The sequence below is a fragment of the Poromitra crassiceps genome (assembly GCF_964638095.1).
Source record: "Poromitra crassiceps genome assembly, chromosome: 20".
Classification (NCBI taxonomy): Eukaryota; Metazoa; Chordata; class Actinopteri; order Beryciformes; family Melamphaidae; genus Poromitra; species Poromitra crassiceps.
The window spans coordinates 18719030-18744029 of record NC_139637.1 but is presented as its reverse complement, the minus strand read 5'-3'; the positions used below and the strand labels follow the sequence as shown (position 1 = coordinate 18744029).

The following is a 25000-nucleotide window of genomic DNA, read 5'->3' as shown; positions in this document are numbered from 1 at the left end:
TTCACTTTAGGTCTCAGTGTCTAGAGATGTCTGCTGCCAGCAGTCTCCTCTCTGAAGAGCAGTTTCTGTGCTCCATCTGTCTGGATGTGTTCACTGATCCAGTCACCATACCATGTGGACACAACTTCTGCAAGAACTGTATCACACAGCACTGGGATGTTAATGTCAAGTGCCAGTGTCCCATGTGTCAAGAGCTTTTCAACACAAGACCACTGCTGCGGGTCAACACTTTCATATCTGAGATGACTGCTCAGTTCAGAAAGTCAGGTCAGATGAAAGCCAGCAGCTGCTCAAAGTCAGACCAACAGAGTATCAAACCAGGAGAAGTTCCCTGTGACGTCTGCACTGGGCCCAAACTGATGGCCCTGAAGTCCTGCCTGGTGTGTCTGGCCTCCTACTGTGAGACTCATCTGGAGCCTCATCAGAGAATGACAGGGCTGAAAACACACAAGCTGATCGATCCTGTGGAGAACCTGGAAGACAGGATCTGTAAAGATCATGATCAACTCCTCCAGCTGTTCTGCAAGACCGACCAGATGTGTGTCTGTCTGCTCTGCATGGAGTCGAACCACAAGTTGCATCACATTGTCCCCCTAACAGAAGAATATGAAGGAAAGAAGCTTGAGCTGGGGAAAACAGAGGCTGAGATTCAGCAGAAGATCCAGGAGAGACGACTGAAGATTCAGGAGATCAAACACTCTGTGGAGCTCAGTAAGGAAGGTGCAGACAGAGAGATAGCAGACAGTGTGCAGGTCTTCACTGCTCTGATGCAGTCTGTGGAGAGAGGCCAGGCTGAGCTCATTGAGACGATTGAAGAGAAGCAGAAAACAACAGAGAAACAGGCTGAAGGATTCATCGAAGAGCTGGAACAGGAAATATCTGAGTTGATTAAGAGAGCTACTGAGGTGGAGCAGCTCTCATGCACTGAAGATCAACTCCACCTCCTCCAAAGCTTCCCATCCCTGAACACTCCTCCACACACCAAGGACTGGACAGAGGTCAGTGTCCACTCATCATATGAGGGGACTCTGAGGAGAGCTGTGGCTCAGCTGGAGCAGATCCTGAGTAAAGAGTTGGAGAAGCTGCTTGAGGATGAGCTGAAGAGGGTCCAGGAGTATGAAGTGGATGTGACTCTGGATCCTGATACAGCACATCCCAATCTCATCCTGTCTGATGATGGGAAACAAGTAAAAGCTGGTGATGTAAAGAAGAATCTCCCAGACAACCCAAAGAGATTTTCTTTAAATCAACGTGTCTTAGGAAAGCAGAGCTTCTCTTCAGGAAGGGTTTACTATGAGGTTCAGGTTAAAGGGAAGACTGAGTGGACTTTAGGAATGGCCAGAGGCTCGATCAACAGGAAGGGAAGAATCACACGGAGCCCCAAGAAAGGCTTCTGGACAATATGTATGAGGAATGGAAATGAGTACAAAGCTGCTGCTGGACCTGCTGTCCTCCTCTCTCTGAAGATGAAGCCTCAGAAGGTGGGGGTGTTTGTGGATTATGAGGAGGGTCTGGTCTCCTTTTATGATGTAGATGCTGCAGCTCTTATCTACTCCTTTACTGGCTGCACCTTCACTGAGGACATCTACCCATACTTTGGTGCCGGTCTTAATGATGGTGGTAAAAACTCTGCCCCACTGATCATCTCTCCTGTTAATCACACAGATTAGACTATGGATTCACTGATCATCTCTACTGTTAATCACACAGATTAGACTAAGGATTCACTGCCATTTAAGAGAACACATTTTGATTTGTTCAATATCATTTGACCAATTTTCGGCACACTAAATACAAACGATGTCTGGACTGGCAAGATGCTGTCTGTCAATCATTAATGCTGCATAACTGCTGTTAATATGTTAGAGCTTACTTTTATATTTACTTTTTGCTCGCCTTTTGGGATGGTGGGGTGATCTGATGCTGCTTGTAATGATTGCTCTGTATCGTTTTTGTGGGGAAAAGATTGTAAAACTCAATAAATATATTGTGAAAAAAAGATGATGTTTGTCCAGCCATATTCCAATTGATTACTGTGGGGTTATAATACAGTAATATTCTTTGATTACTGTGGGGTTATAATACAGTAATATTATTTGATTACTGTGGGGTTATAATACAGTAATATTATTTGATTACTGTGGGGTTATAATACAGTCATATTATTTGATTACTGTGGCTTAATAATACAGTAATATTATTTGATTACTGTGGGGTTATAATACAGTAATATTATTTGATTACTGTGGGGTTATAATACAGTAATATTCTTTCTGAGGCTTTCAATAGGGCGAATTAAGGGTGACTGGGGCATAAGGTCACAAGGGACGGTCTAACAATACAGGGTTTATTTTCTCCCCTGATGAGTGAAAATAAGAACTTTTTTTGGTGATGAGCCCTAGCTGTGAAACCACATCATCAAAATTGTATGCCCTCATTGGTGTGATATGATGTACAGCAGCGGTTAATGTGAGGCGTGCCTCTCCTGGGGGGCGCAAGCCAACTTCATGAGAGGCGCGAAGTGAGGCGGGAAAATCAGAGAGAAGAAAATGTGCAGCCAACTTAAAGCAGGACTGAACCCCAAAACAACCCTTTTTTCAGCTTTTAACCATATGGCTTTTGGGGTGGTATGTGAAGGATTCTGGTCAAAATCTCCACATTTGAGACCAACCTGTTACAATTTTACAAACCCCTATCATTTCAGCAGCATAAGCCCTCTATGGGTTAAACCTGCTTTTTTTGTGCCCTCAAATTAATGGGCGATTTGGTACATCGTTACGTCACGGTGGTATTTGCGCATGCCCCACTCATATGAAAAATGTTTTTTTTCTCCATGTGATTATTAATGTAGTTCACGCGGCGCGAGCTCTTTAAGAGCATTGCATCATGTGTAATCGCCTACTGTGGCTAATGTTAGCGGCTAGCTAGTTATGGTGCATGGCAGTAAAATACCGCTGAATGACCAAATTGATATCACTTTTAACCATTTCGAGTAACGGATCACCAGCATTAGTTTGTTGTTTATAACGTGGCTATATTGATCATTTATCGTTCTCTATCTCTGATGCACTGAAAATACTGGGAGGCAGGCCATAGCGTCTCTGTCGATGATTTGATTTGACAGTTCTGGGCACTGGCAATGGCCAATCCTGGTGTGTTCCACCCCCAAATCGATTGTGTTCTGGTGCAAAGCGAGTGGGTTCCAGGACGAAACAGGCTCGAGCCAACTACGTTATCTTTAGAGCAGCGCAGTAAATACAGTATTCCTGGAATGCGAGTTTAACTAAACAGTTACAGTACATGTCCTCTGCATTCTACAACAAATAAAGACATTACAATTTGTTTTATTTTGTATCTTACATACTTATTGGCCAAGTTATGATAGTTTATTCTGCCAGGGTACAGAAGGGAGTATAGGCGGCCATCTTGCCTGCAGAGTTTTCAAATCAAGTAGGCTGGCTCTGATCGATGACCACGCTCAGGATACAGTAGATCACTCATTCCGCTTCTCTTCCTGATCACTCCAGTTCCTGGTTATTTTCCTGCATGCTTAAATTAATTAACGTTTGACTGTTATCAATGCTTGAAAAACGTTTGAACTCGAAAGGTTTATCAGTGGATAGAGACCCGTGATTCACCGTGTCTATTTCACACTGATGAAACAGACAAGTCATAATAATGCAATCAGCTCTTTTCAGCCACTGTTGCCGTCCCTCCCAGAGGGGAGGAGCCATCAGCTGAAAGAGGCGGAGCAACACCGGATGAGCGTGTCAACGTCACTGTCAACGTCACATTCCTGAGGTGGAACAAAACTTGAAAGTAACTCAGAGCTGCTGCAGACGAGAAAAGAGTGTCTCTTTGTCTCGAAAGAAAAATAAAACTAGGTTCATCAGGCCTCTCTCAAAAATACAGCAGAGTCTTACACAGGTGAGTACAGCAGATTATATTTACCGTTTAAACAGAGAAATAGCACATGATTGAGCTGTATCCACATAGGATGTTTCCCCGTTTTTTGTTGTAACTATTTATCTGACTTTGATATTTTTATGCAGATATTCAAGAATTATGTACTTACAATGTTGACATTTCACACTTTCACTTTAGGTCTCAGTGTCTAGAGATGTCTGCTGCCAGCAGTCTCCTCTCTGAAGACCAGCTTCTGTGCTCCATCTGTCTGGATGTGTTCACTGATCCAGTCACCACACCATGTGGACACAACTTCTGCAAGAACTGCATCACACAGCACTGGAATGTTAATAGGTGCCAGTGTCCCATGTGTCAAGAGCTTTTCGACACAAGACCACTACTGCGGGTCAACACTTTAATATCTGAGATGACTCAGTTCAGAAAGTCAGCTCAGATGAAAGCCAGCTCAGGACAAGAACGTGCCAAACAAGGAGAAGTTCCCTGTGATGTCTGCACTGGGACCAAGATGAAGGCCCTGAAGTCCTGCCTGGTGTGTCTGGCCTCCTACTGTGAGACTCACCTGGAGCCTCATCAGAGAATCACAGGCCTGAAAACACACAAGCTGATCGATGCTGTGGAGAACCTGGAAGACAGGATCTGTAAAGATCATGATCAACTCCTCCAGCTGTTCTGCAAGACCGACCAGATGTGTGTCTGTCTGCTCTGCATGGAGTCAAACCACAAGCTGCATCACATTGTCCCCCTAACAGAAGAATATGAACGGAAGAAGCTTGAGCTGGGGGAAACAGAGGCTGAGATTCAGCAGAAGATCCAGGAGAGACGATTGAAGATTCAGGAGATCAAACACTCAGTGGAGCTCAGCAAGGAAGATGCAGACAGAGAGATAGCAGACAGTGTGCGGGTCTTCACTGCTCTGATGCAGTCTGTGCAGAGAGGCCAAGCTGAGCTCACTGAGACAATCCAAGAGAAGCAGAAAACAACACAGGAACAGGCTGAAGGCTTCATCAAAGAGCTGGAACAGGAAATCTCTGAGCTGATGAAGAGAGCCACTGAGGTGGAGCAGATCTCACGCACTGAAGATCACCTCCACCTCCTCCAAAGCTTCCCATCCCTGAACACTCCTCCACACACCAAGGACTGGACAGAGGTCAGTGTCCACTCATTATGTGAGGGGACTCTGAGGAGAGCTGTGGCTCAGCTGGAGGAGACACTGAGGAAAGAGTTGGAGAAGCTGCTTGAGGATGAGCTGAAGAGGGTCCAGCATTATGAAGTGGATGTGACTCTGGATCCTGATACAGCAAATTGCTATCTCATCCTGTCTGATGATGGGAAACAAGTAAAAGCTGGTGATGTAAAGAAGAATCTCCCAGACAACCCAGAGAGATTTTCTTTATGTACCTGTGTCTTAGGAAAGCAGAGCTTCTCTTCAGGAACGTTTTACTACGAGGTTCAAGTTCAAAAGAATAGTGAGTGGGATTTAGGAGTGGCCAGAGGGTCGATCAACAGGAAGGGAGACATCTTACTGAGTCCAGAGGATGGCTTCTGGGCTGTAATTCTGATGAATGGAAATGAGTACAAAGCTGCTGCTAGCCCTCTTGTCCACCTCTCTCTGAAAACGCAGCCTCAGAAGGTGGGGGTGTTTGTGGATTATGAGCAGGGTCTGGTCTCCTTTTATGACGTAGATGCTGCAGCTCTTATCTACTCCTTTACTGGCTGCACCTTCACTGAGGACATCTACCCATACTTTGGTGCCGGTTTTAATGATGGTGGTGGAAACTCTGCCCCACTGATCATCTCTCCTGTTAATCACACAGTTTAGACTAAGGATTCACTGCCATTTAAGAGGACACATTTTGATTTGTTCAAGATCATTTGATTAATCTTCGCCACACAAAATCAAACGATGTCTGGAGTCTGGACTGGCAAGATGCTGTCTGTTAATCATTAATGCTGTTATTATTTTCTGCTTAACATAATTGCTGTTAATATGTTAGAGCTTACTTTTAGATTTACTTTGTGCTCGCCTTTCGGCATGGGGGGGTCATATCTGACGCTGTTTGTAATGATTGCCCTCTATCCTTTTCGTGCGGAAAAGATTGTAAAACTCAATAAATATATTGTGAAGAAAAAAGATGATGTCTGTCAAGCCATATGTCAATTGATTACCGTGGTGTAATAATACAGTAATATTATTTGATTACTGTGGGGTTATAATACAGTAATATTATTGTATTACTGTGGGGTTATAATACAGTAATATTCTGTGTGAGGCTTTCAATAGGGCGAGTTAAGGGTGACTGGGGCACAAGGGACAATCACAATTGCAGGAAACAGTGGGCATTTTTGGATAAACCAGCATCCGTAGCCAGCTGCGCTATGCATAATTGCCTGAGAATGAGCATTTTTATCGGTTAAAAACGTCATTCTTCAGATCCTGTTTTTGCGAATCGTGAAAGTAGCGTTTGTATGGATAAACTTTTGGGGATTTTTGCATGATTGGATGGACTCGACCAACTTACCTCTGGTCTTCAATATGGTAAATGAAAACAAGTTGTGGTCATCGATCAGAGCCGCCAGCCTTCTTTGTGATAAGATTGTCTGATTCAATCAGTCTATTCAATCAGACAATCAGGACAATCAGATTGTCTGGTTCAATCAGACAGTCAAACTGCTTGCAGTGTCTTCCTGGAAAAATTATGAATTCATATTTTATTCTTGACAGGACAGGTGTTCATCCTCTGGGGTCTCTGTGATAGTTATAATAGCAGTAGTTGCTAGGGTCTTGTTTGATCTTCTATCTCCAAATTCCTGAGGGGGAGGCGGTTAGATAAATAAATAAATACATTCTTTCTCCCTCTCTCTCCCCCCTCCCTCTTTGTCTCTCTCTCCTCGGACACCCGATGTACAATTAGTCTAGGGAAAATAAGGTTTGACCTTAAACTAATTGCAACAGAATTTATTTTCACATTTTTATGTTTATATTGATGCCCGAAACACTATATTAAAAATCCCAGAAAATCCCATTAGTGGAAATATGTTAAAATTACATTTTTTCAAAATGGCTGCCATTATTAAAATGTTGGCCATATCTTGACTCCAACTAGACCTAGAATTACAAATTTGGTGTCTATTTCCACATTTTTGGGGGCAAGGAATCCACAGAAATGGTTGTTGAGTCTCTAAGTAGAACAGATTTTTATTTTCTCATGTAACTATGTAGTCGTAATACAACATGTAATTTCTCACAATGTTAGCTACAACTTCGTATTTGTTAATCATACACATTTTGGGTGATACCCATTACCCTTGAGCATATTGAAGTGCTTGCCATTGAAAAAAAAAGTTTGTTGTTTCATATTTCCAATTAAAAATGTGTTACGGTAATGAATTTATTCCCTCACAGTGTCTCTAAAAGTGTCTGGAAATACATCAAAAATGAGCACATCTATCTATCTAAGGGAGCTAGGGCTCTGTTTGTTTGTCTGTTTGTCTGTCCGTCCCACTGATGACATCATCTCGAGCAATTGTGATGTCATCAGTGATGTCACTCAAGCAATTGTGATGTCATCAGTGATGTCATAAATCCTTCCTGGCTCACCCAATATAAGTGGAAGCAGTGTGTCTTTTTACACGCAAGCATCCAGTCCATAAAACACCACCAGCAAGCATCCAGTCTGTCCATAAGACGAAAAAGCAGCTCCTGCTGGTACATCAGTTGTGTGACCCCACAGACCTGCAGCGTAGGACCGAAGAGATACAAACTCCCCAGGTGGCTATTAATCGCTCAGCCTCCCTCTCCATCTAACATCAACTCCACCAGTACCTCATCCACGCTACAACAGTGAGGCAACAGGCAAGTAACTACTACTTTTGTTTGTGAATATATTGATTCCTACTTGTATTGTTGTGAGATGCCTCGCAACAAAAAACGGAATCAGATGATGAAAAAGCTACATGCTGCAAAGAAACCTGAACCTGCTTTGAATCCCTTAGTTTTAGCTATGCAATGTTCTAAGCAGACTGGATGGCATGCAGCAGAAGCAGATGATAGAACGCTCATCCATAAGAGACTTGAGACTTGACTTGGACTTGTGACCAAAGACGTGAGACTTGACTTGGAGTATAGATAAAAGACTTCAGCCTTGACTTGGGGACTCTAGCTCAAAGCCTTGAGACTTGCCCGGCCACGACCCATTGCTGTGCAGCAGCTATAATTGTTTATTTATGTTTGTTTATTGTTTATTTGCACAAAGAAAATGAATAACAACAGATAGTACCTTAGAAAGTATCTTAATTAGCTATTATTAAGCTATACCTATTAGTAAGCTATTAGCTAACTAGTAAGTGCTTATTAAGCTAGCCTACTTTGAATGGTAACACACAAAGACTGTCATTGGTAACAGACGATAAATGGCGGTCAACTTATCCATAACCTTTGGATATGGAGAATACTTAGCCTACCTGTCCACTCGTCTGCATGTTTGAGCTACAACTTGCGCTGTGCCTTGCCAAAATCAAATTGCCTCCAATGCGAAGCAGCTGCTTATGCGAGCTGCAGGGCTAGCTCAGCGAGCTGCAAGGCAGGCGAACTTGCGTAGGGTGCAAGATGCCTAGTGGATTATAATTTCAATTTGAATGGTGAAATTAGATCCTACTTGATATCTTGAGTTTTGCTATGAGTTGTACCATGTTCATGAGAATCACACACCTGTGGCATTCTCAATCCTCCCATAGGACATGGATGAAAGGCCAGGGGGTCTCTGATTTTGGATATTGATGTGTCCAACTGCTGCTATGTCACAGCTATCAGAGGTACTGGTTTGGCTCTCTGGTGTAACTCCAGCTATAATGCCCATAACATGGAATGTGTTGTGGCCATCAATGGTTCTGATGTTATGGTCCAATAAGTGGGCGGGCGGTGTGTGTGCCACGATTGTGATGTCACAATTGTCATGTATCAGTGATGTCATCAGTGATGTCACTTGAGCAATTGTGATGTCATCAGTGATGTCACTTGAGCAATTGTGATGTCATCAGTGATGTCACTTGAGCAATTGTGATGTCATCAGTGATGTCACTTGAGCAATTGTGATGTCATCAGTGATGTCACTCGAGCAATTGTGATGTCATCAGTGATGTAATAAATCCTTCTGTGGTGTTTTATGGCAGTTGGCATCCTTTATGTTGCATTACCGCCTGGCTGAGGCTTTATAAGTGGTTGGAGTATAAGTAGGGAGAAGAGCACAAGTGGTAGGCTACATCATCTCCAGAGTAAGTGTTTATTGTTTATTTATGTTTGTTTATTGTTTATTTGCACAAAGAAAATGAATAACAGATAGTACAAGTATCTTAATAAACTATTATTAAGCTATACCTATTATAGCTAACTAGTAAGTGCTTAATAAGCTAGCCTACTTTGAATGGTAACAGACAATGACTGTCATTGGTAACAGACAATAAATGGTGGTCAACTTACCCATAACCTTCGGATATGGAGACTTAGCCTACCTGTCCACTCGTCTGCATGTTTGAGCTACAACTTGCGCTGTGCCTTGCTGAAATCAAATTGCCTCCAATGCGAGACTGGTGAATGACATGACTATGAAGTTATGGTTTGCGATGGCTGTCTGAGGGAACAAGATGTGCATGAAAACTCACCCTTTTCCACTAACTATTAGAACATATTAGCCACACTTACATTTTTTATGTTTTGTTTTGTTATGTTACAGTATGTTTGGTAGAGCTTTTCCCTAGCCCCACCCCTTTCCTGACCACACCCCCTCCCACCTCCCACATACACTCCCCCCCGATACACCTGTCCATGCCCCCTACCCACCTCTCGAATCCAGACTCTCTACGACCTTCCTATCCCTAGCAACAGACTCTTTTCCCTAGCCCCGCCCCCTCCATTGAGCCGACCCGGATCAGATCCGCCCCAAAATGTAATGGGTTCTTCCTTGGCCCATGCTACACCCTTCCACCAAGTTTCATGAAAATCAGCCCAGTAGTTTTGCCGTAATCCTCCTGCTAACAGACAAACGGTCAGACAAACGGCACCGAAAACATCACCTCCTTTGTGGAGACAATGCCAAATTTGAGAATGTTCCACTACTGGGATTTTCTGGGATTTTCAGTATGTTAAATTGGAAGGTTTCAAGAGCTGAATACAACACAAATAATTTCTGTTGCAATTTGTTTAAGGTTGGGTCATTTTTTCTCACAGATTCCCTAGACTAAATGTAGGACTACCCAACAACACACATACATTCTTATAATCTTATAAAATCCCTGGGAATATTTTCCCCCCAAAAAAGATAATGTGTTTTTAATAAACTACTAGGCATCTCGCGCGCTCAATTAATTCCTAACAGCGGGCGAGCCTGTCTTGCAGCTCGCCAAGCTGGCCCAGCAGCTCGCATTCGCAGCTCGGCCGCTGCGCGGCCTTGCCCGCAGCTCGGCTGCTGCGCGGCCTTGCCCGCAGCTCGGCTGCTGTGTTTTTTTCTCTTTTTTGATTGCCTAAAAGTAGGTGAGCTCTAATTTTCTCTACATTTAGACAGACTGCAGGTAAAATTTTATTCTGTCTTCTTGGATTATTTATTTGACGTCACTTTATTCCAGGTTCTTAGAGTTTCCTCTACTGTAACTAGTTTTCTCTTTGTAACGTTAGTTATTTATTTCACTCTGCTGCTCAGGAGAGATCACTCACTCTACTTCTATTCCTGATCCCTCTGGTTCCTGGTTATTTCCCAGCATAAAAAAAAACTTGAAAAAAGAAAAATATAAGAAAAAAAACAGGTTTGAACTCTAAAGCAGGGGTTCCCAATTTTTTCATCTTGGGACCCAAAAGATACATTTGGTGTCTCCCTGGGACCCAAACTCACACAAAACATACGGTAATGAGTTGCCATGACGACCAGTTGGCGACCCACGCCCCACGGGTCCGCGACCCAAATTGGGTCCCGACGCATAGCTTGGGAAACACTGCTCTAAAGGTAATCAATAGATGGAGACCTGTGTTTCACCCTATTTATTTCACAATGATGAAACAGACAAGTCATAAGATTAGATTATAGAATCCAATATGACCACTAGAGGGCAGGATGTACCAGCTGAAAGAGGCGGAGCAACACTGGATAGACAGAGAACAGGGTTTCAACACGTCACATTCCTGAGTTGAAACTGAAAGTAACTCAGAGGACAACACTGTCGCAGACGAGAAAAGACAAAGAGTGTCTCTTTGTCTCGAAAGAAAAATAAAACTAGGTTCATCAGGCCTGTCTCAAAAATACAGCAGAGTCTTACACATACACAGGTGAGTACAGCAGATAATATTTACTGTGTTTAAACAAAGAAATAATACATCATTGAGCTGTATCCACATAGGATGTTTCCCCGTTTTTTGTTATCATAACTATTTATCAGACTTTGATATTTGTATACAGATATTCAAGAATGATGTACTTATAATGTTGACTTTTCACACTTTCACTTAGGTCTCAGTGTCTAGAGATGTCTGCTGCCAGCAGTCTCCTCTCTGAAGAGCAGTTTCTGTGCTCCATCTGTCTGGATGTGTTCACTGATCCAGTCTCCACACCATGTGGACACAACTTCTGCAAGAACTGCATCACACAGCACTGGGATATTAATGTCAAGTGCCAGTGTCCCATGTGTCAAGAGCTTTTCAACACAAGACCACTGCTGCGGGTCAACACTTTCATATCTGAGATGACTGCTCAGTTCAGAAAGTCAGCTCAAATGAAAGCCAGCAGCTGCTCAAAGTCAGACCAACAGAGTGTCAAACCTGGAGAACCTGTTCCCTGTGACGTCTGCACTGGGCCCAAACTGAAGGCCCTGAAGTCCTGCCTGGTGTGTCTGACATCCTACTGTGAGACTCACCTGGAACCTCATCAGAGAATCACAGGCCTGAAAACACACAAGCTGATCGATCCTGTGGAGAACCTGGAAGACAGGATGTGTAAAGAGCATGATGGACCACTCCAGCTGTTCTGCAAGACCGACCAGATGTGTGTCTGTCTGCTCTGCATGGAGTCAAACCACAAGCTGCATCACATTGTCCCCCTAACAGAAGAATATGAAGGAAAGAAGCTTGAGCTGGGGAAAACAGAGGCTGAGATTCAGCAGAAGATCCAGGAGAGACGACTGAAGATTCAGGAGATCAAACACTCTGTGGAGCTCAGTAAGGAAGATGCAGACAGAGAGATAGCAGACAGTGTGCGGGTCTTCACTGCTCTGATGCAGTCTGTGGAGAGAGGCCAGGCTGAGCTCATTGAGACGATCGAAGGGAAGCAGAAAACAACACAGGAACAGGCTGAAGGCTTCATCAAAGAGCTGGAACAGGAGATCTCTGAGCTGATGAAGAGAGCCACTGAGGTGGAGCAGCTCTCATGCACTGAAGATCACCTCCACCTCCTCCAAAGCTTCCCATCCCTGAACACTCCTCCACACACCAAGGACTGGACAGAGGTCAGTGTCCACTCATCATATGAGGGAACCGTGAGGAGAGCTGTGGCTCAGCTGGAGGAGACACTGAGTGAAGAGTTGGAGGAGCTGCTTGAGGCTGAGCTGAAGAGGGTCCAGGAGTATGAAGTGGATGTGACTCTGGATCCTGATACAGCACACCCCAAGCTCATCCTGTCTGATGATGGGAAACAAGTAAAACATGGTGATGTAAAGAAGAATCTCCCAGACAACCCAGAGAGATTTTCTGATTGTATCTGTGTCTTAGGAAAGCAGAGCTTCTCTTCAGGAAGGTTTTACTATGAGGTTCAGGTTAAAGGGAAGACTGTGTGGACTTTAGGAGTGGCCAGAGGGTCGATCAACAGGAAGGGAAACATCACACTGAGCCCACAGCATGGCTTATGGACTATAGTTTTGAGGAATGGAAATGAGTACAAAGCTGCTGCTGGCCCTGATGTTCCCCTCTCTCTGAAGATGAAGCCTCAGAAGGTGGGGGTGTTTGTGGATTATGAGGAGGGTCTGGTCTCCTTTTATGACGTAGATGCTGCAGCTCTTATCTACTCCTTTACTGGCTGCACCTTCACTGAGGATATCTACCCATACTTTAATGCCTGGCATAATGATGGTGGTAAAAACTCTGCCCCACTGATCATCTCTCCTGTTAATCACACAGATTAGACTATGGATTCACTGATCATCTCTCCTGTTAATCACACAGATTAGACTATGGATTCACTGATCATCTCTACTGTTAATCACACAGATTAGACTATGGATTCACTGCCATTTAAGAGAACACATTTTGATTTGTTCAAGATCATTAGATTAATCTTCTCCACACTAAATACAAACGATGTCTGAACTGGCAAGATGCTGTCTGTCAATCATTAATGCTGTTATTATTTTCTGCTTAACATAACTGCTGTTAATATGTTAGAGCTTACTTTTAGATTTACTTTTTGCTCGCCTTTCGGCATGGGGCCCGGTGATATCTGATGCTGTTTGTAATGATTGACCTGTATCCTTTTTGTGCGGAAAAGATTGTAAAACTCAATAAATATATTGTGGGAAAAAAAGATGTCTGTCAAGCCATATGTCAATTTCTGTGGTGTAATAATACAGTAATATTCTTTGATTACTGTGGGGTTATAATACAGTAATATTCTTTGATTACTGTGGGGTTATAATACAGTAATATTATTTGATTATTGTGGGGTTATAATACAGTAATATTCTTTGATTACTGTGGGGTTATAATACAGTAATATTATTTGATTACTGTGGGGTTATAATACAGTAATATTATTTGATTATTGTGGGGTTATAATACAGTAATATTATTTGATTATTGTGGGGTTATAATACAGTAATATTATTTGATTACTGTGGGGTTATAATACAGTAATATTATTTGATTATTGTGGGGTTATAATACAGTAATATTATTTGATTACTGTGGGGTTATAATACAGTAATATTATTTGATTAATGTGGGGTTATAATACAGTAATATTATTTGATTACTGTGGGGTTATAATACAGTAATATTATTTGATTACTGTGGGGTTATAATACAGTAATATTATTTGATTATTGTGGGGTTATAATACAGTAATATTCTTTGATTACTGTGGGGTAATAATACAGTAATATTCTTTGATTACTGTGGGGTTATAATACAGTAATATTATTTGATTACTGTGGGGTTATAATACAGTAATATTATTTGATTACTGTGGGGTTATAATACAGTAATATTCTTTCTGAGGCTTTCAATAGGGCGAGTTAAGGGTGACTGGGGCATAAGGTCACAAGGGACAATCACAAATGCAGGAAACAGTCCGTGGGCATTTTTGGATAAACCAGCATCCGTAGCCAGCTGCGATATGCATAATGGCCTGAGAGCAGCATTTTTATTGATTAAAAACAACATTCTTCAGATCCTGTTTTTGCGAATTGTGAAAGTAGCGTTTGTATGGATAAACTTTGGGGGATTTTTGCATGATTCCTTTGAACTCTAAAACAGGGGTTCCCAATGTTTTCATCTTGGGACCCAAAAGATAAATTTGGTGTCTCCCTTAGGACCCAAACTCACACAAAACATACGGTAATGAGTTGCCATGACGACCAGTTGGCGACCCACGCCCCACGGGTCCGTGACCCAAACTGGGTCCCGACCCATAGTTTGGGAAACACTGCTCTAAATGTGATCAATAGATAGAGACCTGTGTTTCACCATATTTATTTCACAATGATGAAACAGACAAGTCATAAGATTAGAATATAGAATACAATATGACCACCAGAGGGCAGGGCGTGATTTCTAACCCCACATAGGATAAGCAATAACCACGCCCTGTGCCCGCCTACGCAGCAGTCAAGCGCTGGGATTGGCCAGGAGCAAGTCTTTTGTCTTCTTCTTTTGACAGCTGGAATCTCCCACACCACAAACACTGGAGGGCACGCAGCCCAGCGATTTCATGAACCAACTGAATAGCTCTTGAGAACGGACAGCGATTTCGAGAGCGGACATTTAAATGAATTATGGTCACCTACCTTCCTTAGCATAGTAATAATAATAAGCATAATAATTAGGGATGTTCGATATTGGCTTTTTTACCGATATCCGATATCCGATAATGTCCAACTCTTAATTTCCGATACCGATATCAACCGATATCAACCGATACCGATATAAGCGGGCTTTTTTTCCACCAAAATTTCACGTAACAAGTTACATAATGTAGCTTAATGTAGCTGAAGAGTTTAATATATAATATGCATGTTGTGTTAAAGTTGTAAGTGTTAGAGAAGCGAGCTTGTGACCAGAAGGTCGTCGGTTCAATCCCGGGGACCGGCAGGATAAATCTGGGTGGGGAAAGTGAAAAGGCAGCGCTTGCCCCTCCCTCATTACCACCACTGAGGTGTCCTTGAGCAAGGCCTTAACCCCAACTGCTCCAGTGGAGCTGATCAGTGGCCAGCAGATCAGACTGTGGTTGTACTGGTCAGCTTCTAGGTATGAATGTGTGTGTGAATGTGAACAGAGCACTCCTGAAAAAGAGAGCATTGCTCTCAGTGAGACTCCCCCTGTATTTAAAAAAAAAAAAAAAAAAATATCGGCATGAAAACCGATACCGATATTATCCGATATCGATTTTTTTATGCTAATATCGGCCGATAATATCGGTAGGCCGATAATATCGGACATCCCTAATAATAATTGTAATCTACACAATGTACACAATCTACAAAAACATGCATGTGTTCACGTTCATAGCTCATATAATATAATGTATCATATCGTTAATTTCCTCATATAATATAATGTATCATATCGTTAATTTCAAGCTCAATTCCTACCCAGAGAAAAGGTACAGCACTGTATAAATGTAACAAGCAATAGTTTTTTAAACATCTTTATTTTAAAAGATTAGCTATATATAATTATATATACTTTTGGTTTTATTGATTGTGTTTTTAACTTTATCTAGGTTTATCTAGGTAAGATGTTTAAAAAACTATTGCTTGTTACATTTATACAGTGCTGTACCTTTTCTCTGGGTAAGAATTGAGCTTGAAATTAACGATATGATACATTATATTATATGAGGAAATTAACGATATGATACATTATATTATATGAGCTATGAACGTGAACATATGCATGTTTTTGTAGATTGTGTACATTGTGTAGATTACAATTATTATGCTTATTATTATTACTATGCTAAGGAAGGTAGGTGACCATAATTAATTTAAATGTCCGCTCTCGAAATCGCTGTCCGTTCTCAAGAGCTATTCAGTTGGTTCATGAAATCGCTGGGCTGCGTGCCCTCCAGTGTTTGTGGTGTGGGAGATTCCAGCTGTCAAAAGAAGAAGACAAAAGACTTGCTCCTGGCCAATCCCGGCGCTTGACTGCTGCGTAGGCGGGCACAGGGCGTGGTTATTGCTTATCCTATGTGGGGTTAGAAATCACGCGAGGGCAGGATGTACCAGCTGAAAGAGGCAGAGCAACACTGGATAGACAGAGAACAGAGTTTCAACACGTCACATTCCTGAGTTGAAACTGAAAGTAACTCAGAGCACAACACTGTCGCAGACGAGAAAAGACAAAGAGTGTCTCTTTGTCTCGAAAGAAAAATAAAACTAGGGTCATCGGGCCTTTCTAAAAAATACAGCAGTCTTACACAGGTGAGTACAGCAGATAATATTTACTGTGTTTAAACAGAGAAATAACACATCATTGAGTAGGATGTTTCCCCGTTTTTTGTTATCATAACTATTTATCAGACTTTGATATTTGTATACAGATATTCAAGAATTATGTACTTACATTGTTGACTTTTCACACTTTCACTTTAGGTCTCAGTGTCTAGAGATGTCTGGTGCCAGCAGTCTCCTCTCTGAAGAGCAGTTTCTGTGCTCCATCTGTCTGGATGTGTTCACTGATCCAGTCACCACACCATGTGGACACAACTTCTGCAAGAACTGTATCACACAGCACTGGGATGTTAGTGTCCAGTGCCAGTGTCCCATGTGTCAAGAGCTTTTCAACACAAGACCACTGCTGCGGGTCAACACTTTCATATCTGAGATGGCTGCTCAGTTCAGAAAGTCAGCTCAGATGAAAGCCAGCTCAGAACAAGAATGTGCCAAACCAGGAGAAGTTCCCTGTGACGTCTGCACTGGGACCAAAATGAAGGCCCTGAAGTCCTGCCTGGTGTGTCTGACCTCCTACTGTGAGACTCACCTGGAGCCTCATCAGAGAATCACAGGCCTGAAAACACACAAGCTGATCGATCCCGTGGAGAACCTGGAAGACAGGATGTGTAAAGAGCATGATGGACCGCTCCAGCTCTTCTGCAAGACGGACCAGATGTGTGTCTGTCTGCTCTGCACTGAGTCAAACCACAAGCTGCATCACATTGTCCCCCTAACAGAAGAATATGAAGGAAAGAAGCTTGAGCTGGGGAAGACAGAGGCTGAGATTCAGCAGAAGATCCAGGAGAGACGACTGAAGATTCAGGAGATCAAACACTCAGTGGAGCTCAGCAAGGAGGCTGCAGGCAGAGAGATAGCAGACGGTATGCAGGTCTTCACTGCTCTGGTGCAGTCTGTGCAGAGAGGCCAGGCTGAGCTCACTGAGACGATCCAAGAGAAGCAGAAAACAACAGAGAAACAGGCTGAAGGTGTCATCAAAGAGCTGGAACAGGAGATATCTGAGCTGATGAAGAGAGCCACTGAGGTGGAGCAGCTCTCATGCACTGAAGATCACCTCCACCTCCTCCAAAGCTTCCCATCCCTGAACACTCCTCCACACACCAAGGACTGGACAGAGGTCAGGGTCCATCACTCATCATATGAGGGGACTCTGAGGAGAGCTGTGGCTCAGCTGGAGGAGACACTGAGTAACGAGTTGGAGGAGCTGCTTGAGGCTGAGCTGCAGAGGGTCCAGGAGTATGAAGTGGATGTGACTCTGGATCCTGATACAGCACACCCCAAGCTCATCCTGTCTGATGATGGGAAACAAGTAAAACATGGTGATGTAAAGGAGAATCTCCCAGACAACCCAGAGAGATTTTCTTTATGTACCTGTGTCTTAGGAAAGCAGAGCTTCTCTTCAGGAAGGTTTTACTATGAGGTTCAGGTTAAAGGGAAGACTGCATGGACTTTAGGAGTGGCCAGAGGGTCGAGCAACAGGAAGGGAAACATCACACTGAGCCCAGAGGATGGCTACTGGAGTATAATGTTGAGGAATGGAAATGAGTACAAAGCTGCTGATGGCCCTTCTGTCCTCTCTCTGAAGACGAAGCCTCAGAAGGTGGGGGTGTTTGTGGATTATGAGGAGGGTCTGGTCTCCTTTTATGACGTAGATGCTACAGCTCTTATCTACTCCTTTACTGGCTGCACCTTCACTGAGGACATCTACCCATACTTTAATGCCTGTCTTAATGATGGTGGTAAAAACTCTGCCCCACTGATCATCTCTCCTGTTAATCACACAGATTAGACTATGGATTCACTGATCATCTCTCCTGTTAATCACACAGATTAGACTATGGATTCACTGATCATCTCTCCTGTTAATCACACAGATTACAGAGGTTCTCAAATGTTTTTCAGCCAAGGACCGTTTACAAGATAGAAAATATACCGGGGACCCCCTCATTCTGATTTGTGATTTTGGGCTAAGCTTGTTTCCACGGTAACGTGCTTGACTTTTAAATTGATAGGTTTGTTAGATTAGAATGTAATCCATTAACCATTTTAGATTTGAAGCATAAAATATTTTCGTTGAACTGTGAAGCTTTTGCAAAAAAAAAAAGTTTTGATTTTTTTTTCCTGAAAACTTTTCGGGGACCCCCTGGCAAAGTGCCACGGACCCCCATTTGAGAACCACTGGTTTAGACTATGGATTCACTGATCATCTCTCCTGTTGATCACACAGAATTCATTGCCATTTAAGAGAACACATTTTGATTTGTTCAAGATCATTTGATTAATCTTCTCCACACTAAATACAAACGATGTCTGAACTGGCAAGATGTTGTCTGTCAATCATCAATGCTGTTATTATTTTCTGCTTAACATAACTGCTGTTAATATGTTAGAGCTTACTTTTAGATTTACTTTTTGCTCGCCTTTCGGCATGGGGCGCGGTGATATCTGATGCTGTTTGTAATGATTGCTCTGTATCCTTTTTGTGCGGAAAAGATTGTAAAACTCAATAAATATATTGTGAAAAAAAAGATGATGTCTGTCCAGCCATATGTCAATTGATTACTGTGGGGTAGTCTCGACGCCAGACCGATGAGAGTTCTTACGCTGATACACTACGTTACTGCATGCTGCAGAGCTCTCTCTGGGTCTGGGACGCTTCCCCCCAGCCGGCTGGTAATGGGAGGGAACCGTTCACTTGGCCAGTCATATGCCAGGGATGGATACAGTCCTGCCCAATCAGTAACGACTTTGCGATCAGACAACACGGGAGGCGCAGCCCATTTTTCGAACCACTCTCTCATTGGTGCTACGACCTGTCACTCATTCAATTTCAGCCCCTAGACATGCCCACCAAACCCCAGCAGTGGCTGTGAAGTGGTACAGAGTGACTAATTTATGTAGTATGTGGAGCGCAGCGATTCAACGTAATATTTGAGTCTGGGGAGAGACTAACTGTGGGGTAATAAAAAATACAGTAATATTCTTTGATTACTGTGGGGTAATAATACAGTAATATTATTTGATTACTGTGGGGTAATAAATAATACAGTAATATTTTTTGATTACTGTGGGGTAATAATACAGTAATATTATTTGATTACTGTGGGGTAATAAATAATACAGTAATATTCTGTGTGAGGCTTTCGATAGGGCGAGTTAAGGGTGACTGGGGCATAAGGTCACAAGGGACAATCACAATTGCAGGAAACAGACAGTGGGCATTTTTGGATAAACCAGCATCCGTAGCCAGCTGCGCTATGCATAATGGCCTGAGAACGAGCATTTTTATTGATTAAAAACAACATTCTTCAGATCCTGTTTTTGCGAATCGTGAAAGTAGCGTTTGTATGGATAAACTTTTGGGGATTTTTGCATGATTGCAATCATGGACTCGACCAACTTACCTCTGGTCTTCAATATGGTAAATGAAAACAAGTTGTGGTCATCGATCAGAGCTGCCAGCCTTCTTTGTGATAAGATTGTCTGATTCAATCAGTTTATTCAATCAGACAATCAGGACAATCAGAAGGTCTGGTTCAATCAGACAGACTGCTTGCAGTGTCTTCCTGGAAAAATCATTAATTAATATTTTATTCCTGACAGGACAGGTGTTCATCCTCTGGGGTCTCCATGATAGTTATAATAGCAGTAGTTGCTAGGGTCTTGTTTGATCTTCTATCTCCAAATTCCTGAGGGGGAGGCGGTTAGATAAATAAATAAATAAATACATTCTTTCTCCCTCTCTCTCCCCCCTCCCTCTTTGTCTCTCTTTCCTCGGACACCCGACGTACAATGTAGGACTACCCAACAACACACACACATTCTTATAATCTTATAAAATGCCTGGGAATGTTTTTCCCCCAAAAAAGAGAATGTGTTTTTAATAAACTAGGCATCTCGCGCGCTCAATTAATTCCTAACAGCGGGCGAGCCGGTCTTGCAGCTCGCCAAGCTGGCCCAGCAGCTCGCATTCGCTGCGCGGCCTTGCCCGCAGCTCGGCTGGTGCGCGGGCTTGCCCGCAGCTCGGCTGCTGTGTGTTTTTTCTCTCTTTTTTGCTTGCCTAAAAGTAGGTGAGCTCTAATTTTCTCTACATTTAGACAGACTGCAGGTAAAAGTTTATTCTGTCTTCTCAAATATTATTTATTTGATGTCACTTTATTCCAGGTTCTTACAGAGTTTCCTTCTACTGTAACTAGTTTTCTCTTTGTAACGTTAGTTACTTCACTCTGCTGCTCAGGAGAGATCACTCACTCTACTTCTATTCCTGATCCCTCCTCCTGGTTATTTTCCAGCATTAAAAAAAACTTGAAAAAGATAAAGAAAAAGAAAAGAAAAAAAACAGGTTTGAACTCTAAAGCAGGGGTTCCCAATTCTTTCATCTTGGGACCCAAAAGATACATTTGGTGTCTCCCTGGGACCCAAACTCACACAAAACATACGGTAATGAGTTGCCATGACGACCAGTTGGCGGTCCACGCCCCACGGGTCCGCGACCCAAATTGGGTCCCGACCCATAGCTTGGGAAACACTGCTCTAAAGGTAATCAATAGATGGAGACCTGTGTTTCACCCTATTTATTTCACAATGATGAAACAGACAAGTCATAAGATTAGATTATAGAATCCAATATGACCACTAGAGGGCAGGATGTACCAGCTGAAAGAGGCGGAGCAACACTGGATAGACAGAGAACAGGGTTTCAACACGTCACATTCCTGAGTTGAAACTGAAAGTAACTCAGAGCACAACACTGTCGCAGACGAGAAAAGACAAAGAGTGTCTCTTTGTCTCGAAAGAAAAATAAAACTAGGTTCATCAGGCCTGTCTCAAAAATACAGCAGAGTCTTACACAGGTGAGTACAGCAGATAATATTTACTGTGTTTAAACAGAGAAATAACACATCATTGAGCTGTATCCACATAGGATGTTTCACCATTTTTTGTTATCTAACTATCTATCTGACTTTGATATTTGTATACAGATATTCAAGAATGATGTACTTATAATGTTGACTTTTTACACTTTCACTTTAGGTCTCAGTGTCTAGAGAGATGTCTGCTGCCAGCAGTCTCCTCTCTGAAGAGCAGTTTCTGTGCTCCATCTGTCTGGATGTGTTCACTGATCCAGTCACCACACCATGTGGACACAACTTCTGCAAGAACTGTATCACACTGCACTGGGACATTAATGTCAAGTGCCATTGTCCCATGTGCCAGAAGCTTTTCAACACAAGACCTGAGCTGCATGTCAATACTTTCATATCTGAGATGGCTGCTCAGTTCAGAAAGTCAGCTCAGATGAAAGCCAGCTCAGGACAAGAACGTGCCAAACTAGGAGAAGTTCCCTGTGACGTCTGCACTGGGACCAAACTGAAAGCCCTGAAGTCCTGCCTGGTGTGTCTGACCTCCTACTGTGAGACTCACCTGGAGCCTCATCAGAGAATCACAGGCCTGAAAACACACAAGCTGATCGATCCTGTGGAGAACCTGGGAGACAGGATGTGTAAAGATCATGATGGACCACTCCAGCTGTTCTGCAAGACCGACCAGATGTGTGTCTGTCTGCTCTGCACTGAGTCAAACCACAAGCTGCATCACATTGTCCCCCTAACAGAAGAATATGAAGGAAAGAAACTTGAGCTGGGGAAGACAGAGGCTGAGATTCAGCAGAAGATCCAGGAGAGACGCCTGAAGATTCAGGAGATCATACACTCAGTGGAGCTCAGCAAGGTAGATGCAGACAGAGAGATAGCAGACAGTGTGCGGGTCTTCACTGCTCTGATGCAGTCTGTGGAGAGAGGCCAGGCTGAGCTCATTGAGACGATCGAAGAGAAGCAGAAAACAACACAGGAACAGGCTGAAGGCTTCATCAAAGAGCTGGAACAGGAAATCTCTGAGCTGATGAAGAGAGCCACTGAGGTGGAGCAGCTCTCATGCAATGAAGATCACCTCCACCTCCTCCAAAGCTTCCCATCCCTGAACACGCCTCCACACACCACGGACTGGACAGAGGTCAGGGTCCATCACTCATCATATGAGGGGACTCTGAGGAGAGCTGTGGCTCAGCTGGAGGAGACAGTGAGTGAAGAGTTGGAGGAGCTGCTTGAGGCTGAGCTGAAGAGGGTCCAACAGTATGAAGTGGATGTGACTCTGGATCCTGATACAGCACATCCCACTCTCATCCTGTCTGATGATGGGAAACAAGTAAAAAGTGGGGATGTAAAGAAGAATCTCCCAGACAACCCAGAGAGATTTTCTTTATGTCCACGTGTCTTAGGAAAGCAGAGCTTCTCTTCAGGAAGATTTTACCATGAGGTTCAGGTTAAAGGGAAGACTACGTGGAGTTTAGGAGTGGCCAGAGGGTCGATCAACAGGAAGGAAGGAGCACGGAGCCCTAAAAAAGGCTTCTGGACAATAGGTATGATGAATGGAAATGAGTACAAAGCTTTTGCAGGCCCTGCTGTCCTCCTCTCTCTGAAGACGCAGCCTCAGAAGGTGGGGGTGTTTGTGGATTTTGAGGAGGGTCTGGTCTCCTTTTATGATGTAGATGCTGCAGCTCTTATCTACTCATTTACTGGCTGCACCTTCACTGAGGACATCTACCCATACTTTGGTGCCGGTGTTAATGATTGGGGTAAAAACTCTGCCCCACTGATCATCTCTCCTGTTGATCACACAGATTAGACTATGGATTCACTGATCATCTCTACTGTTAATCACACAGATTAGACTATGAATTCACTGCCATTTAAGAGAACACATTTTGATTTGTTCAAGATCATTTGATTAATCTTCTCCACACTAAATCAAACGATGTCTGGACTGGCAAGATGATGTCTGTCAATCATTAATGCTGTTATTATTTTCTGCTTAACATAACTGCTGTTAATATGTTAGACCTTACTTTTAGATTTAATTTTTGCTCCTCGCCTTTCGGCATGGGGGGGGGGGGGGGTGGGTGATATATGATGCTGTTTGTAATGATTGCCCTCTATCATTTTCGTGTGGAAAATATTGTAAAACTCAATAAATATATTGTGGAGAAAAAAGATGTCTGTCAAGCCATATGTCAATTGATTACCGTGGTGTAATAATACAGTAATATTATTTGATTACTGTGGGGTTATAATACAGTAATATTATTTGATTACTGTGGGGTTAAAATACAGTAATATTCTTTGATTACTGTGGGGTTATACACACCTGGTATGGATGCCTGTCTGTTACCTTAAAATCACAACTACTTAGACAGATGAATATTTGTTCAAAAATTGTAGGTAAACCACTGCATAGTCTATTTGAGTCTACATATGTCAACAGTGTATTGAGGTTAGCCAGAAATATTGCCTCAAACACTAATCATGTGTTACATGAAGAATATGAACTCCTGCCCTCTGGCAGGAGATACCTAATTCCAACTTTCAAGAAGGTCAGACTAAGAAAGTCCTTTATACATCAGTCGATCCTGAGGCTTAATCAAGAACATGGCCAAGGGTCAGTGGAGCAGTGACCAGTGCTCTCTGTGTGCTGTATGTGTGTCATGTATCTTTGTATTTTTTGGTTTTGTTCTCTTTGTCATGTGTTTGTGCATGGGACTGCCGCTGTCTTGCAAGACAAATTTCAGTGTGAACTGACAATAAAGTATATTGTATCGTATCGTATCGTATCGTATCGTATAATACAGTAATATTCTGTGTGAGGCTTTCAATAGGGCGAGTTAAGGGTGACTGGGGCATAAGATCACAATGGAAAATTACAATTGCAGGAAACAGACAGTGGGCATTTTTGGATAAACCAGCATCCATAGCCAGCTATGCTATGCATAATTGCCTGAGAACAAGCATTTTTATCGGTTAAAAACATCATTCTTCAGATCCTGTTTTTGCATGATTGCAATCATGGACTCGACCAACTTACCTCTGGTCTTCAATATGGTAAATGAAAACAAGTTGTGGTCATCGATCAGCCAGCCTTCTTTGTGATAAGATTGTCTGATTCAATCAGTCTATTCAATCAGACAATCAGGACAATCAGATTGTCTGGTTCAATCAGACAGTCAGACTGCTTGCAGTGTCTTCCTGGAAAAATTATTAATTAATATTTTATTCCTGACAGGACAGGTGTTCATCCTCTGGGATCTCCATGACAGTTATAATAGCAGTAGTTGCGAGGGTCTTGTTTGATCTTGGTTAGATAAATAAATAAATACATTCTTTCTCCCTCTCTCACCCCCCCCCCCCCCCCCCCCCCCCCTTTCTCTCTCTCTCATCGCACGCACCCGACGTACAATGTAGGACTACCCAGAACACACACACATTCTTATAATCTTATAAAATCCCTGGGAATATTTTTCCCCCCACCCCGGGAGGCTATT

The 25000-nt window shown here is 42.8% G+C and overlaps 6 protein-coding genes across 6 annotated transcripts in view; 5 read left to right on the top strand and 1 right to left on the bottom strand.

Annotated features, from left to right (window-relative positions):
* LOC310795044 (E3 ubiquitin-protein ligase TRIM21-like) overlaps positions 1 to 1867 on the top strand; it is a 2419-nt gene extending 552 nt beyond the window's left edge. The window contains exon 2 of the mRNA XM_083657062.1: positions 11 to 1867. Coding sequence (XP_083513188.1) covers positions 27 to 1670 — 1644 coding nt within the window. The 5' untranslated portion in view covers positions 11 to 26 and the 3' untranslated portion in view covers positions 1671 to 1867. The remainder of the gene's footprint in view (positions 1 to 10) is intronic.
* LOC310794919 (collagen alpha-1(XX) chain-like) overlaps positions 1 to 25000 on the bottom strand; it is a 104225-nt gene that overhangs the window by 18976 nt on the left and 60249 nt on the right. The window lies entirely within an intron of this gene.
* On the top strand, positions 4121 to 5746 carry LOC310794465 (E3 ubiquitin-protein ligase TRIM21-like; the record flags this gene model as incomplete). The annotated part of the gene is made up of 2 exons (XM_083656456.1): positions 4121 to 4822; positions 4919 to 5746. 2 exons carry the CDS (start codon positions 4121 to 4123, stop codon positions 5744 to 5746), a joined length of 1530 nt encoding a protein of 509 aa, XP_083512582.1.
* On the top strand, positions 11138 to 13083 carry LOC310795043 (E3 ubiquitin-protein ligase TRIM21-like; the record flags this gene model as incomplete). The annotated part of the gene is made up of 2 exons (XM_083657061.1): positions 11138 to 11239; positions 11421 to 13083. The coding sequence occupies exon 2, from the start codon at positions 11437 to 11439 to the stop codon at positions 13081 to 13083; it is 1647 nt and encodes a 548-aa protein (XP_083513187.1). The 5' UTR covers positions 11138 to 11239; positions 11421 to 11436.
* Positions 16784 to 18586, top strand: LOC310795045 (E3 ubiquitin-protein ligase TRIM39-like; the record flags this gene model as incomplete). Its single annotated transcript, XM_083657063.1, has 1 exon — positions 16784 to 18586. One exon carries the CDS (start codon positions 16784 to 16786, stop codon positions 18413 to 18415), a length of 1632 nt encoding a protein of 543 aa, XP_083513189.1. The 3' UTR covers positions 18416 to 18586.
* On the top strand, positions 21397 to 23502 carry LOC310795048 (E3 ubiquitin-protein ligase TRIM21-like). The gene is made up of 2 exons (XM_083657065.1): positions 21397 to 21479; positions 21661 to 23502. The coding sequence occupies exon 2, from the start codon at positions 21679 to 21681 to the stop codon at positions 23308 to 23310; it is 1632 nt and encodes a 543-aa protein (XP_083513191.1). The 5' UTR covers positions 21397 to 21479; positions 21661 to 21678; the 3' UTR covers positions 23311 to 23502.

What these genes read in the sequence shown, in the direction of transcription:
- LOC310795048 (XM_083657065.1), top strand. Translation starts at nt 21,679, where the DNA reads ATGTCTGCTGCCAGCAGTCTCCTCTCTGAAGAGCAGTTTCTGTGCTCC.